The sequence below is a fragment of the Echinops telfairi genome, unplaced genomic scaffold (assembly GCF_000313985.2).
Source record: "Echinops telfairi isolate 266 unplaced genomic scaffold, ASM31398v2 ScPeMD7_60;HRSCAF=208, whole genome shotgun sequence".
NCBI lineage: Eukaryota > Metazoa > Chordata > Mammalia > Afrosoricida > Tenrecidae > Echinops > Echinops telfairi.
In genome coordinates, this window is record NW_022103958.1 from 32468234 (window position 1) to 32482929 (window position 14696).

Genomic DNA, 14696 nt, shown 5'->3' on the forward strand with positions numbered 1-14696 from the left:
GGGGGGGGGCGGGCACGTACCTCGAGGAGGTCAGGGAAAATGACCAGCCGGAGGGATGGAGCCACTGTCACAGTCCCCGGCCCTTTCCAGAGCCAGACATAACTCTCCTCCCAGTTCTTTTCAGGGAGAGAGCTGCTGGTTGTTTTTAAGAAACAAAAATAATCTGTCCTGTTAAGGGAGAGATATTTTAAAACCACTGAATGGATTTTTCCTTTCTCGGTTTTTTAAAAAAATTTTATTTTATTGATACATATCCTCCCTCTCCTTCCAGTTCTAAAATAAGCGCCCGTCTGCCCATACTCCATTCCAAAGGCAACATGGCCCAGAATGGCGTGGGCCTGGGGAGAGCCAGACCGAGGTCACTTGGAAGCCACCAGACCTGCAGAACGCGGCGTGGCGGCAGCCGGGCCAGGCCGGCCTCTCCCATAGTCTACTTCCTCTGCACCCAGGTGACGAGACACTCTTCAAAACAGCCATGGAATGTGGCAAGAGCTGGCACCGGCAAATGACAAATTTCTGACCAAATTCCAGTTCTTTGGAATGGAAAACCAGCAGCTTCCTGTTACAAAATGTACCAGGGTTCATGCCTGGTACATGAGTGTCGGCAGCACACACATGGAGACACAAGTCTCCGTTTTGCTAAAATTATGGCGCGGCGGGCAGCTGTGCAGCCTGGTAAATATTTCCAGGGGCCAGGTCAGAATTGTTTTAGGGCGGTGCTCCAGGGAAGGATCCGTTCCAAATGGGAAAGAATCAGGAACTCAGGGGGACAACAGGAGTCTCAGGGTCCCTGTGACCGTTGCCAGTGGAAGGTGGCTGCTTCCAGGAACGCCCCCTCCCCATTAGAGAACAGCCCATCCCTCCCTAAAGAGCAGGGTCCCGGGCTAGTTGACAAGTCCACTGTTACTTGCAGACAAGTTGGTCTGACTCATGGCGGCCCCAAAAGGTGTCCAAGCTGTGACCTAGCAGATGGGGATCACCAGGTCTTACTTCCAACGCACGTCTAGGTGGATTTAACTGTGCCCTTCTGGTTAGTAGACCTTAGTCATTTGTGCCATGCAGGGTCTCCTTGAAGGCTAGTCTAGTTGGGTTTTACTGCCCCTCGGCTGCTTCCCTGCAGGGTGCCTCAAGTTATGTTGTACACATCTCTTCCCCATTCCCAACTGGATTTGGGTTCAGGAGGCACAGCAGAGAGGGCTGAGCTTGTGCCTCAGGACACCTGAGCTATGGGCCTGGCTCTAGGTGGTAAGCTCTGGACCTATTGCTTCTGTTCCCTGAGCCTTGGTTCATCTGTAAAATGAAAGAGTAGCAAAACCACAACCACTAAGGGTCCTATCTTTGTGGGGATTAAATGAGACTATCTACATCACATACTTAGCACATGGATTCCAGGCTTGTGGGACAATTGGACAGGGCTTCTTCATGAGTCCAAGGATTACTTTCAGGGTGATGAAAATGTTTTGGAAGGTGATACAAGTGGTGGTTGTACAGCAGTGTAACAGACTAAGTGCCACTGAATTTCTATGCTTTAAAATAACTCATTTTATGTTATGTGACACTTAATTAATTTTTTTTAATGTTTAGAACAGAGCCTGGCACATAGGTAACAATACCAAATGCACTACCATCAAGTTGATGCCAACTCATAGTGACCCTATAGGACAGGGTAGAACTGCCCCTGGGGATTTCAGAGATTGTAAACCTTTAGTCTTTAGTAGAGAGCCTCATCTTTCTCCCAAGGGGCTGCTGGTGGTTTCGAACTGCTGACCTTACGAGTCACAGCCCAACACATAAGCCACTATGCCACCAGGGCTCCACCATGTAGATTAGTGCTCACTAACTGGCAGTGATCTTATCTACCCAAGCCAGGCCCACTGATCCACATTAACTGCTTTCATCTGCACAACATTTTGAAAGGCTGCTATTTTCCTGGGGAAACTGAGGCCTGATTTGTCATTTACTGCTGTCATTTACTGCAACGCCTGTTGCAGGCGCCCATGAGAACTAGGGAAGTTAGACAGCCAGTCTATATAAATATGGAGATGGGATCTTAATCACAACCTCTCTAGCTCTCAGCTTGGGGGCAGGAGGGGGGGGGAGTCTAGGGGCTGGGAGGAGTGCCTGGGGGCATAGGTGATTATGTGCCAAGCCACTACCCGGAAGGCTGACATCTGGGAAGAAACATCTAGGTCTGTCACCCAAACCCAAACCTAAGTAGATCTGACTCATAAGGGCTCTTGGTCAGCTTGTTGCCTGAGGTATCTGAAGGTCGGAGCCCCTGGTAGCCCTCAGGGAAGTTCTACTCTGAAACGCAGGGGGTTCTCCTCTCCTCTGAGTCCACTGAATGGTACCTGGCTTTAGCTCTAAGAGGCAGGCGGGAAGAGCAGGGGCTTGAAGTGAGGGCGTCCCAATACTAGCTCTACAACAAGCCATGCCTGGGGTCTCGGCCAACTCACTGAGCCTCAAGCATCAACAGGGCAGAGCAGCACAGGTGTTACAGCGATGTTGAGAGTGTTAAATGAGACAAGCTATGCAGAGCCCGCCTGCTGGGGGGTGCTCGATGGTGGCCTATGGCCACATGCATACCATCTGTCAGTAGGTCCCTGGTTCATTGAGTCAAATGCCAAAGTTTTTCTAACAGGAAGGAATTATAAAAAACAAACAAAAACAGCACAAGGATTTTCCCAACTCTTCAAATGATTGGGCCCCTCAAGTGGAATCCCTGGTCACTGTAAGCAAGGTGAAAGGAATCCTGGGTACAGAGTCAGGGGACCCAGGATCCAGTTTGGCCTCTGCTTCACTGAGCTGTGTGACTTTGGGCAAGTCACGTGCCTCTCTGAGCCATCATTTCCCCATTGGGTAGAGTGGGGCTACAAGAAAAGATGGCTTTGACAGTCTCTACCAGCTCAGAAGTCCAGGGTCTCTCTTCTTTAGAGACCCACGGTCCTACGCTGACAACCAAAGCTTCAGCATTCTACGTCTAAGCGTGTTGCCGACCCAACAGAACAAGCCAGTCGCCATCAGGTCCGGTCCATTCTGACCCATAGTGACCCTACAGGACTGAGCAGAACTGGCCCCTCGTATGTCCCGGGCTGTAACCTTTACTGCGGCAGGCTGATACATCCTTCTCCCATGGAGCAGCTGGTGGGTTTAAAGGACCAACATTGTGGTTATCGGCCAAGTGTTTAAGCACCGTGCCACCAGGTCACCTAGTGGTGTTGACTTCCCTTCGTCAGCCCCCAGAGAGACAGCACCCAAGGCCGTCACACCGGAAGGCCTGGTGTCTCTGAGACACTCGCAGTCCACGCATTTGGACGTAAACATGCATCCCTCCCAGGTCTGAAAAGCATCAAAGCAAATCAGCATGAAACGGAGACTTGCCGGCAAGCCGGGGAGCAGGGTCTGGCGGAGGGCTGGGAGGAGGCTCTCCAGCTGAAAGGCACATGGGCCCCCCCAGCAGCGCAGGGGTGACTTGGGGGGCAGCAGTGGGAGAAGATCATAGCAGGATGTGGGTAAAGCCAAGTGAGGTTTCTCCTTATAAGCAGGACACGTTTGGTGACCAGCTGGGACAGGCAAGGAAGCCGGACCCACAGGAGACAGCAGGGAGGGGCAAGGCCAAGGCCAAGGCCGTCGGGTTCCATCGTCTAAAGCAGCACCTTAGCATGGGGGTCAGGCTTGCTCCAATCACTGGCCAAAGATGGCAGTGGTTAAGACCACAGGCTTTTGAATCAGAAAGACCTGGCCTTCCAATCCTGCCACTACCACCGCCACCTCCCACCCCACCCCTCACCCTAAAAACAACAGAACAACCGAAACACTGCCACTGAGTCAATTTCAACTCAAAGCAACCCTCTGGGGTAGGGTAGAACTGCCCCTGCTGGGGGGCTCCATAAAGATAATAGCAATAGTCTTACCGTGTTCTCAGTCTTATAGTCTTATAAGACTACAGTCTTACAGTCTTCTCAACCTGTGGGTCGTGACCCCTTTGGGAGTCGAATGACCCTATTCATAACCCTAACAACATTACAGGGATTAAGTAGCAACAAAAATCATTTTATGGTTGGGGGTCACCACCACATGAGGAACTGTATTAAAGGGCTGCAGCATTAGGAAGGTGGAGAACCGCTGCTTTACAGGAAAAGAAAGCCTCATCTTTCAACTGCCAACCTTGGGGTCAGGAGCTCAACACAGAAGCCCGATGCCACCAGGGCTCCTGCTCCAGTTCACACTCAGGGTGAACTTGAACAAGTCCCTCCGCCTCTCTCAGGCTACTGTCCTCCCTGACTGCTCGTTTCCTCTCCTCTGATAAAGCGAGATCAATAATATCGCTTAGGAAGTCGGGTGAGTGAGGGATAAAGGAGACAACTTGCGTCAATGGCACAGAGATCGTTGCCGGGAGTCACTCTTCCTAGAAACCTTGTCCTATCTTTGGGAAAAAAGGAAAGCCAACCACGCCGTTGCCAACTAGCTGATTCTGACTCATGGGGACCCCGGGTGTCTCAGACTAGAACTGTGCTCCTCAGCATTCTCAAAAGCTCACTTGTTGGAAGCTCACTGCCAGACTACCCCCACCCCCTCACACACACCCCCTTCTTGTCCTTCCTAGTGGTCTTGAACCTCTAGCCCTTTGGTTAGCAGCCAACTGTGTTAATGGTTTGTGCCACTCAAAGACTCTTGTCCTACCCTATGCTTTTCTAGACTCTCCTCTTTGCCTGACCAATCAACCTTCCCACCCAAGCTCACGATGCTCTCTCCTGTCAATGTTCTCTGCTGCCTGTCTCACACCCTGACAGACACTACCAATAGAACAACCAAACAGCTTCCACGTGGTCCACAGCTCTCTGTAAAGGCTAAGCCTCCTTCCTCTACCCTGTCAGTTCAGGTGCCCATCTTCACAATGAGGTGTGTGGGTAGCTGTTTGACATCGCCCTCTGCCAGTATTCAGGTTGCCCACTCTGCCTTCCAACTCTTAGTCACCAAGCATCATGTGATCGTCTCACTTCACAACCCCGGTGAGAGTTCTCCAGGATCCGAATGGTGTAGCCACGGCCTCACCCAGAAAGGTGAAAGCACAATAGCTCTGTGCTTCACTCTTGGTTCTCAATCCCTTTGCTTGTTTTCCCTCTACCCGTCTTTCCTTCTGCAAATATTGACTGAGTTCCTACAACAGGAATGGGCTGCAGCAATGGGCTCAAACATAAGGATTGTGAGGCTGGCACAGGACCGGGAATTGCTTCATGCTTTTGTGCACAGGGTCGTTATAGGTCAGAACCGATTCAATAGCACTTCACAAAAACAACGCCCTCCGTCCTGCGACATACAGATCCTGTGCTGGGTACCAGCAGGGATCAAGACAGACACATCGCTACGCTCCTCCTGGCAGTCCTGGCCCAGGCTGTGGGACCACAGAGCAGGCTATGTGAGCACCTGGGAGAAACACTGCTCTTGACCAAGGTGGTGATGGAAGACTTGAATGAGTGAGTACACGGTGAGAGGATGAAGAGCCAAGAAAGGAGACTTCGCTGAAGAGCAAGAACAGGACGAGGTTGAAGGCAGGGAGCACAAGTTTGCTCCTCCTCACCCTCATCCTTTTCAGTACCTGGAGCAGCAGGACTCAGCCAGTGGTCTCATTGCTGTTACTTTTAATTTCTTTATTTTGAAAAATCCTTTTACATTTGCCAGCTTGGGAACATATCAGAGTCTTATGAGAGATTATGAAATCACACTAGGTCTTGTGATTTCCATGAAATGCCATCAACTGTTCTCGTGAGTGAACAGGAATTAAGCCAAGACTCTCACAACTGCACCTGAAAGGAGAATGAGAGCCCAGCTCCCACACCTAGCAGGCCAATGTGGCCGGGCTAGTAGGAGCAAGCTGACAACAGACAGACAGACCGACAGACAACTGGTTTTCCCTTACGTTCTCATGGATACGGCAGAGATGCCAAGGGGACTGATAACAGACTCCTCAGCCAGGCCCTTGTTACACTCCCCAACTACTGATTTTGAAAAATGTCAAGCCTACAGGAAAGGCAAAAGACGACCGGCGAGCCCTTCACCCAGATTCACCAGTTGTGAACTCTTCACGACCTCTGCTCTCCTCTCCCTACGGGCACCAAAGGTGCTGGGGTCCATTCTACAGAGAAGAACTGCCCCATCGGGGATCCACGGATGCCATCTCTACAGACACAAATGGCCCTACTTTGCTTTCATGAAGTAGCTGGCGGGTTCAGATCCACATGCGCTTTAACCACTGCCCCGCCAGGGGACCTTCTCCCCAAATATGCTCGCCTCACCTCCCACCGCCAGTTGCTGACATCATGACACTTCACCTGTCAATATTTCAGCATGTATCTCCCCAGAAAGAGACCTTATCACCTATCCCTAATACCATTAACATGGGCAGAATGATACGCAACCAAATGCACTGGCTTTGCGTTGGTTCAGACCCACTGAGTCCGTTTAGGACAGGGCAGAAATGCCCCTATTGAGTTTCCCAGGCTGTGAATCTTTATTGAAGTAGACAGCCTCATTTGTCTCCTGTGCAGTGGCTGGTAGCTTCGAACCACGGACCTTTAAGTTAGCAGCCAACTGCTTTCACCACTGTGCCACCGGGGCTCCTAAAGGAATGGTACTATCTATGGCATTTACTTCAAATTTCTCTAAGTGGCTGCAAAATTAGACAATGGGGATGTTCTGGCTTTTGTGGTTGAGCCCATCTAAGATCTCGCCCGGGTTTTGCACTGTGTCTGGCTGTGGTGTCTCTCGGCTGTCCTTTTAAAAACAGTTCCCCACCTGCCTCCACGTGGCTAGGTTTTTGCTTTTCTTTCATGATGTGGACAGCTTAGAAGATCTCAGGTTTCTGGTCTTAAAAAAAAATGATCCACAACCTAAAATTATCTGTTTCCCCATGCCAATAAACAATTATGAACCCAACCGCCCCCCCCCCCATCTGTTCTGAGCCAGTGCTGTCAGTTATGATCAGTGATAACACTTTGTGGGCAAAAGTAGTTATTGCTTTGTGGCCTTCGAGGGCTTGGACTGTTATCCATCCCAGAGAGGTTTAATGGTTATTATTAAGCAAGTAATATGTGTTTAACACTAAAAGAATATGATGTTTCCAAACCAGAGAGAAGGTCAACGTGGCACACAGACCAATCCAAAGGCATTAACGATGCTTTCTCAGATTTTCTTTCTTTTTTTTCCTGAAGGGATTGCACTTGCTATGTAAGAACCTTGTGCTTGGAGGATTTGGGTTCTAATTCTAGGTCCACCACTTACCAGCTTCACGACCTGGCAAAGTGGCTTCGACTCCCTCACCTTAGTTTCCTCAGAGTCCGTAGGCTGAGCCAGTCTTAACCCAGGGCCTTGCTCCAAGCACTGCGCCTCCCCAGCTTCACCACCACTCCTCCCAGAGGAGAAGGCAGGCATTCTTCCATCATGTGACAAAGGAGGCAAACGAAGCTTAGAAAGACAACAGGGCTGGTTGAAAAACACGCAGCCAAGTGTCAAATGAAGTTGCTGACTCTGAGGGCTGTCATCTCTAATTCGCTTCAGGAAGTACCATCTACTTCATAGGAATGGAGGGAGGATTAAATATAACGAGACAGGAAGGGTCAGGCCAGTGCAGACCGGAGCTCAATCAGTGTTGGTTCATTATTGTACTCAAGTTTTATCGCACCTTGCTGCCATATGTAACTAGCTTTGTTCCAAGGCCCCAAACCCTGGGAGAAGGTTTCATCATGTTGATCTAATCCCATCTCTACTCTATCGTCTCCCCTCCTACTTATGGGGGAACCAGAGGAAGCCCAAAGCTGCTGACGGTCTTAGGTTTCTACTTCCCAGGACAGTATCCCTGGGCTGCAGGATCATTGTGTTGTCTGCAAAAAACAAGAGAGGGATTGTTTTCCTTGGGAAAGGGGGCACCACATTGTGAGTCATTCTTTCGGTTCTGTGTGGGCGACTTGGGATTCCTGCAAAAAGCCCTGTGTCCCTCAGTATTGTCCGGTGTGAACTAAAACACAAAAGCCTGGCTGATTCTTGTTCCCTTTCGGCCCAAGACATTCTAGGAACACACAGTCCATCCCTTGAACACTGTGACAAAGTGTCACAAGAGACAAGAGACAAAGTCACCATTGACGTAGGTCCTGTGGCTCAGAAACGCCACCGGGCAGCTGGCCATGCCTTGGGGCACCTTGGCCAAACTGATCACGAGGCTTAGCGTCCATCTCCCATCACCACCATGCCAGGCCACAGGGAGGCGGGCTTTCCCCAGCCTTTAGAACCACAGGATCCATTGTTGATCATGTGGGGTGCCATCAAATGTACTTCTGCTCATGGAGACCCCAATGACAGAGTAGAGCTGTGTGTCCCCCCCACCCCTGCACTCTTGACAGAAGCACAGCATCTTCCTTCATAGAGCCCCTGGGTGGGTCCAACTGCCTACCTTTCAGTCAGCCAGCGGCCAAGCTTTTAACCCTTGTTTTGCCAGGGGGGCTCCTTTATGGATCCATTCAAAGGGCCCAACCAATGGGAACAGAGTCCATTCTCGGTCCTGTCCTGGCTGGCACCATCAGATCGGCCAGCTCCACTCAAACCCCTCCACAGGGCTGGCTCTGGGCAGGCGCCGCTCCCTGCTGCCAAGGCTGAGCCGACCTTGTAAGGCTTACTGACCCGGATGGCTTGGCTTTTTCAGACCGGCTTCAGACATGTCATCAACACCGGATTAAAAGGCATCTATCTCCCTCAAGGGCCCATCCTTCATGTCTTCAATGGACAGAAAACGCGACAAGGTGATCTGGTGCTCTGGTCTTGGCCACCGAGGAGGACAAGTGCAAGAATTGGGCAGCAAGCTTAGCTATTCGGAAAGCCAGAAATTGGGCCATCAGCAGCCCCAGGCTTATCGTTGATCTGTGTGCTTCCAAGTCCCCACAGAGCTGTTCCCTGTGTCTACATTTGTCTGTGTGTGTACACACAGGTCTAGACACATAGCCAGAAGAGATGTGTTTCTGTGCACACACATACACACGCACATGCAATGACACCCCGCAACGAGCCACCAACGAGGTGGTACACCTTTAACGGGTCTCAGCATTTGGCCCATGGAATAAGCAATGATACGTGAACCGTAAACACTCTTTCATGTTGGCAGATGAGCACGCTGCACCCCCTGCCTCCAAGAACGGACAGTGGGAAGAAAGGGGATAACACAACGGCAGAGACTCACTAATCAAACCCATAATCAACTTTGATGATGGAGCAAGGGTTCTAATCAAGACACAGTGGGGCGACGGGGCCACAGGTTGGAGGTGTGGAGCTGTGCTTTCTTCCTGGGAGGAGGAAGGAGTGTTCTTGCTTTCTTTGAAACATCTCACAGGCCCACAGAGGATTTCAATCACTTCTAATTACTTTTTTGAGTTGCAAATTGAGCACCAGCCCCTGAAGGCAGGAAACGGCCAAGTATTATATTTCCCCCCTTCTGGACCTGTGTCTTTGAAATAGGCTATAGCTTCCCCTCAAATAGCTCATAGTCATTCCTTATCTTCAGGTGGGCTGGACAGGATTTCTGAGCTAAAGCAGAGCCTGTCTATTAAACAAATCCTTGCACATGGTCATAATTTATATAACAAACTAACATAGCCAACTCCATAAACGTACTTTTTGTGGGAGAAGGCTCAATTATCCCCAGGTCCAGGGAGGGGATCCAGGAGCGATGCGTCCCGATGGTGCTGAGGGTTAAGCGTTGGACTGCTCACCACAGGTGGGTGGTTCAAACCCAGCAACTGCTCCCTGGGAGAACGACGGGAGCAATCTGCTCTCATATAAACGTACCATCTTAGTCAGAAACATCCTAGGGGGACACTGTGAGTCAGAACCCACTGGACTGCAGTGGGTTTGGATTTGGGGTAGGCACTGCTGCAGAGCACAGTTTTCCCCACTGGGGGGCGAGACTTAGCTGTGGGTCAGTGGAAAGATGCAGGTTAAGGTTCCTGGAGGGTGGAAGGGTGTGTGTGTGTGTGTCAAAAGCGGGACTGTATCTAGCAGCTACCATTTGATGAGTTAGGTCATTTTACATCTTATGGAGCTGGGCAGCAGACCTAGGGCTGAAGGGGCTGCCACTTGCTAAAGAGGGTTATACATAGCACTATACCAGGCATGAGAACCACCTGCTCTGTCCTATAACTACCATGTTGAGTATGTCCAACATAAGCTAATAATAATAATCACAGTTGTTTCCCAAGGTCTGGTTGTGAATCAGGTCCTTGATGGATACCATCTCCCAGCACCTCACCACCACCTGCTTCTTAAGTTATTCATACCCACCCAGAAGCCAGCATGCAAAGCCTTTGTTCTTTCCTCTCCACACCCTTTCCATCAGAAGGCACCAGCTCTCCCCATGTGTGGTATTTGGTGATGGCAGCTGTATAGCAGAGGTCCTAAGCCCCTCTTTGCCGTAGCGTCCTCACGTGTCAAATAGGGATAGCACTTAACTCATTCATTAAACGAGCCATTTCATCAAAATTCTAAGCGCAATTGCGGACCCTAAGAAGTGCTATTATTAATGCCTTTATTATTGTTGTTGGTGGTGGCATAGTGGTTAAGGGGTAGACTGCTAACTGCAAGGTCAGCAGTTTGAAACCACCAGCTGCTCTGAGGAAGAAAGACAGGGCTTTCTACTCCCATAAAGCCTGGGAAACTCACACAGGCAGCTCTCCCCTGCCCTTTAGGGTCACAATGAATCAGCATGGGCTCGATGGCAGTGAGCCTGGTTTTCTGGGTTGATAGTCATCGAAGATGGATGTGGCATGCCTTCTCTAAAGGGTTGTTTGAAGATGAAATGAGATCCTCCGGAAAGAGCCTGGCATAGCAGTCACTCCACAAGGGTTCTCGCCTTCTCTCGTCCTCCCAGCACCTGGTACAGGATGGGTACTCTGTAAGTCCTTGTGGACTAATTGACACTTCACCAAGTGGAGAGAACAGGCTGTGCTCTCTCGATTCAAACCTCTTAGATTTAGATTTAGATGCCCTAGCTCTTGGGTTTAGCAAGCACCTGTCACCACCCACCCACCGTTAACTCGAGGTGACCCTATGTGACCGCGTAGAATCGCTCCATAGGGCTGCCGAGACTGAACATCTTATGGGGGCAGACCACTCGGGGGGGTTGAATTGCCAACCCTGTGGGAAGTAGGTAACCTGCTGCTTAATACCCTGCGCCACCAGGGCCCCTCTGGGTTAGCATCATACATCATTCAGCGGCTCGTTGTTTCTCATTTGCCAGAACACATCCACAGATGTTGTGGTTCATAGTCCTCACAATCCTGTGGTTGCTTATGCCCATTTTCACAGATGGGAACACAGAGGACCATAGAGGTGAACGGGTAGAGACAAGACACTATCAGTCCGCACTTGACTTTAAAGTGCTATTAGCCACTGTACACCCAACCACCCACCCAAAGTCCACCACATAAAACCAAAGAGGGAGGCCCATCTGCCAGTTAACTCATCGTTTCTCGAACATCCTCCACTGGCAAGGACCAGCTTTGGGGCCAGGCATTGCTGAGGTTTCAAGCCAGACACCTGCTCTCCATCAATAATGGGGAGGCTTTCCAGAAGACTGGCTGGTCACCATGTAGGTCAGAGGGGATGCTGCCAAAGAAGGCAAGACCTCTTTTGTCAGAGTCAGTATGCTACCAGGCTGGGAAAGTGAGTGTTAAGGGTCAGCCCTTGCCCCTTCTCACTGGGGAAAGCCTGGTGAGGAGAAGACATGCCAGGTCACTGAAAAGTGGCCAGCTCGCTCCGCAGCCCATTCTAGACCCTCCCTCTCATCAGTGCCCTAAGACCCACTGAAGGCAAAAGACAGAGACCCAGGAGAATTCTGGGCCAAAGGTCAAAGAGTGTGCCAGCCCCTGGAGGGGAAGGGCGTGGGGGAGACAGTGAGAATCACAGTTCTGCCTCTCTGCCCTCTGTCCTCTGAGAATGTCTGTCTGACAAAGGTCAGATGGGCAAAGGGTAGGACAGCTGTGGGGATATGAACAATCCCGGTCTCTACTTTCCCTCTCATTCCTCGGATGCTCCTCATCACCTCGAGGGTGTGTGTCATGTCCTGAGTCACCATCCTGGCCTCCCCTGCACCACCCACCACAGTGCAGATGCCCCGCCTCCGCGGATGACGGGGAAAGCCCCTGCAGCAGTGTACCCCAGCGCTCAAGCCTGTCTCCGAACCCACTGGGCAAGTCCTGAGGCTTCCAGAAGTGAGTCGAGCCCAGATCCTCCTGACACAGGCCTGGGAGCACTGGAGGAAGCTCGCCTTCCTCCCACATGCCATCACTCAAAGCTGTCAGCTTCCAAAAATGTTTAGCAAGTGCAGCAGCAAAGGGCTTGCTTATCAGCCTGGTGTGGGAGCTTAATCTGCTTTGAGGGCCTTCTCCACCCCCGTTCCAAAAGTCTGCTTACAATTAGCCTCCAGCTCCAGTGCCTCCACCAGCTAGGAATGTGTTGAGCTCCAGCCTCTGATCAGAGAAAGCTCAGAGAAGGTAGAGGCAGTGTCAGTGGAGAAAGGCCAGCTAGTCTGTTACCACTACACTGTGACACCAGCCCCAAACCTCCCCCACCACCCTTCACCTCTCCACCAACCCCACCTCCCTCCGGTCCGCCGCCGGCCTCTCCTGACCGGGGACAGTCACATCCATCAGGTCTGCCTGTCCCCAAAAGTCCCTGTTGACCTACTGCCAAGAAAATACAACATGCCCTGGCTCCCTCCTACCAGAGCAGGGAGAAAAAGCAGCGGGAGGGCAGGAGGCCAAGAGAACAGGATTGGCCCTCGCTGATTTCCTTAAAAGAGATTGCCTGGCCCGAGCCTGTCGCCCGGCCCGAATTGGGTGGTGCGGGCTGTCTGGCAAGGTGGGAGTCACCGTCTCCTTTCAACCACCCTCCCACCTCCCGCCGCTGCCCCGCCCCCGGCCCGCGGCCACCCTTAGCTACCAGTACCAGGATCTACCACCCAGGAAGGAGGGGCTTAGCTGCTTCAGAATGGCGGCCGCCCCCACTCCCACTGCCACCGCCAGCCAAGACGCTAGGAGTCCCCAGCTCCCTGTCTCAGCGGGTGTGCCTGGAATCCTGGCCCCAGGGACCGGCAGGGGCAAGCCACCTTCAGGCCAAGTGGAGCAGGTTCCCCCAGGCCCACTTTCCTGAGCCTTGCAGCCAGGTTGGGGGGTGGGGTGGGGGGCGTCCAGCCCAAGGGTTTGAAAAGCATTCAGACCATTCATCGGCAGGGACGGAACCTCTTGCCGAACCGACAGACAGAATGGCACGCACACTGCCTGCCTGGAGCCAAGCCGGCGAACACGCAGGGCCGTGGGCACACACACGCTTCTGAGAGGAGCCCGGCGGTGCCCACCTGCAGGAAGCCGCTCCCGTGGCCGCTTCGCGACTCAACGACTCGGGGGCAAACGTGCGCATCAGTGCCACACCCACCAGCTGGCCCAGTCTCCCCGCGCATCCCCAAACCGCCAGCCCAAGGGGCCCGGTTTCCTCCTCACTCACAGGGTGGTCCTTTTACCCACCTAGCTGAGACATACACCCACCCTCCCGGATCAGCGCCCAGCACGCCTCTTACCTGGGTGTCGAACCCGTTCTCCACGGAGCCGCTCTTTCGCAGCGGGAGCCCCTCCCCCGCCGGCTCCTGCAGCCCCTGCGATTTCAGGGGGATCTGGCTAGGGTACGAGGTCTTGCTCACCTCCACCTTGCTCCCCAACTTGAGGTAGCAGGGCTGGGGGCCGGGCCGGGCAGGGGGCACGTGCAGGATGGGCGCGGCGCTGTGCACCGGTTTGGGCAGTCCCGACTTCATTTTGGAGGCGACCAGGATGGCCGGCATCTTCTCCCGGGGCTTCGGCTTTCCCAGCACGTCCCTGGCAGAGGCGGCGGCGGCGGCGACCGCTAAAGGCAGCGCGGGCAAGGAGAGCAGGCGCCGGGCCTCGGCCCGCGAAGCGCCCACTGGCAGCGACGGAATAAAAAAGTCCCGGGGCCGGGCACTCGGTGGGAGCGAGCGGGAGAGCCTTTGGGGAGCCGGGGTGAGGGCCCCGGGGCCGGGGGCTGCGCTCAGCCGAGCCCACCTGGACGGATGCTGCCACCGGTCGCACGCCCCTCCCAGGCAGGCCGCTTTAAGAGCTCTCGGCGCTCGGGTGCTGCGGCCTCTGGCAATTTTCCTCCTGGGAAACGGAGGCTCGAACGCCCATATTATCCTGTCACCGCATCTCCGAAGTGAGTCGGTCCTCAAGGAAGGGCGCGAGCCGCGGGGACGCACGCCTCTGCGGTGTGAGCGAGCGAGCCAGCGAGCGCAGCGCGGGCCGAGGTGGGAGGGAAGGAGCGAGCGGCGAAGGAAGGAGAGGGAGGGCGCACCGAGTCCAAGACGCCTCCACCGAAAGGTAGCTGCCGCCCAGCTCGCGAGCACCGCAGTGTCACCCGCGACGCAGAGGAGCGGCGAGAGCCCCCGAAAGGTCTCTCCTGGCGTGACAGTCAGTCACCGCTGCCCAGAAGCCCCCCGGACGGGTCGCACCTTGGCACCTGCGGCTCTGCACATGCTCCGTGCGCTGTAGCGCAGCAAGGCCGTGGCCGTGGGGCGCGGGCACCGGGACGCGCGGCCGGCGGGCAGGGCGAAGCTACGGCTGCGCTCGCGAGCGGCAGCCGCGCTCCCCGGG

General features: G+C 53.3%; 1 protein-coding gene across 5 annotated transcripts in view; it reads right to left on the reverse strand.

Moving 5' to 3' along the window:
• Window positions 1-14254, reverse strand: part of NAV2 (neuron navigator 2) — a 413588-nt gene extending 399334 nt beyond the window's left edge. For 3 of the 5 annotated variants that reach the window (XM_045290966.1, XM_045290965.1, XM_045290964.1), the window contains exon 1: window positions 13616-14253. In XM_045290966.1, the coding sequence (XP_045146901.1) occupies window positions 13616-13873 (258 nt within the window). In that variant the 5' untranslated portion in view covers window positions 13874-14253. Of the gene's footprint in view, window positions 1-13615 lie in introns of all 5 variants that reach the window. The other 2 variants (XM_045290963.1, XM_045290962.1) reach the window with 1 other exon arrangement.
• Between the last annotated feature and the right edge of the window lie 442 nt (window positions 14255-14696).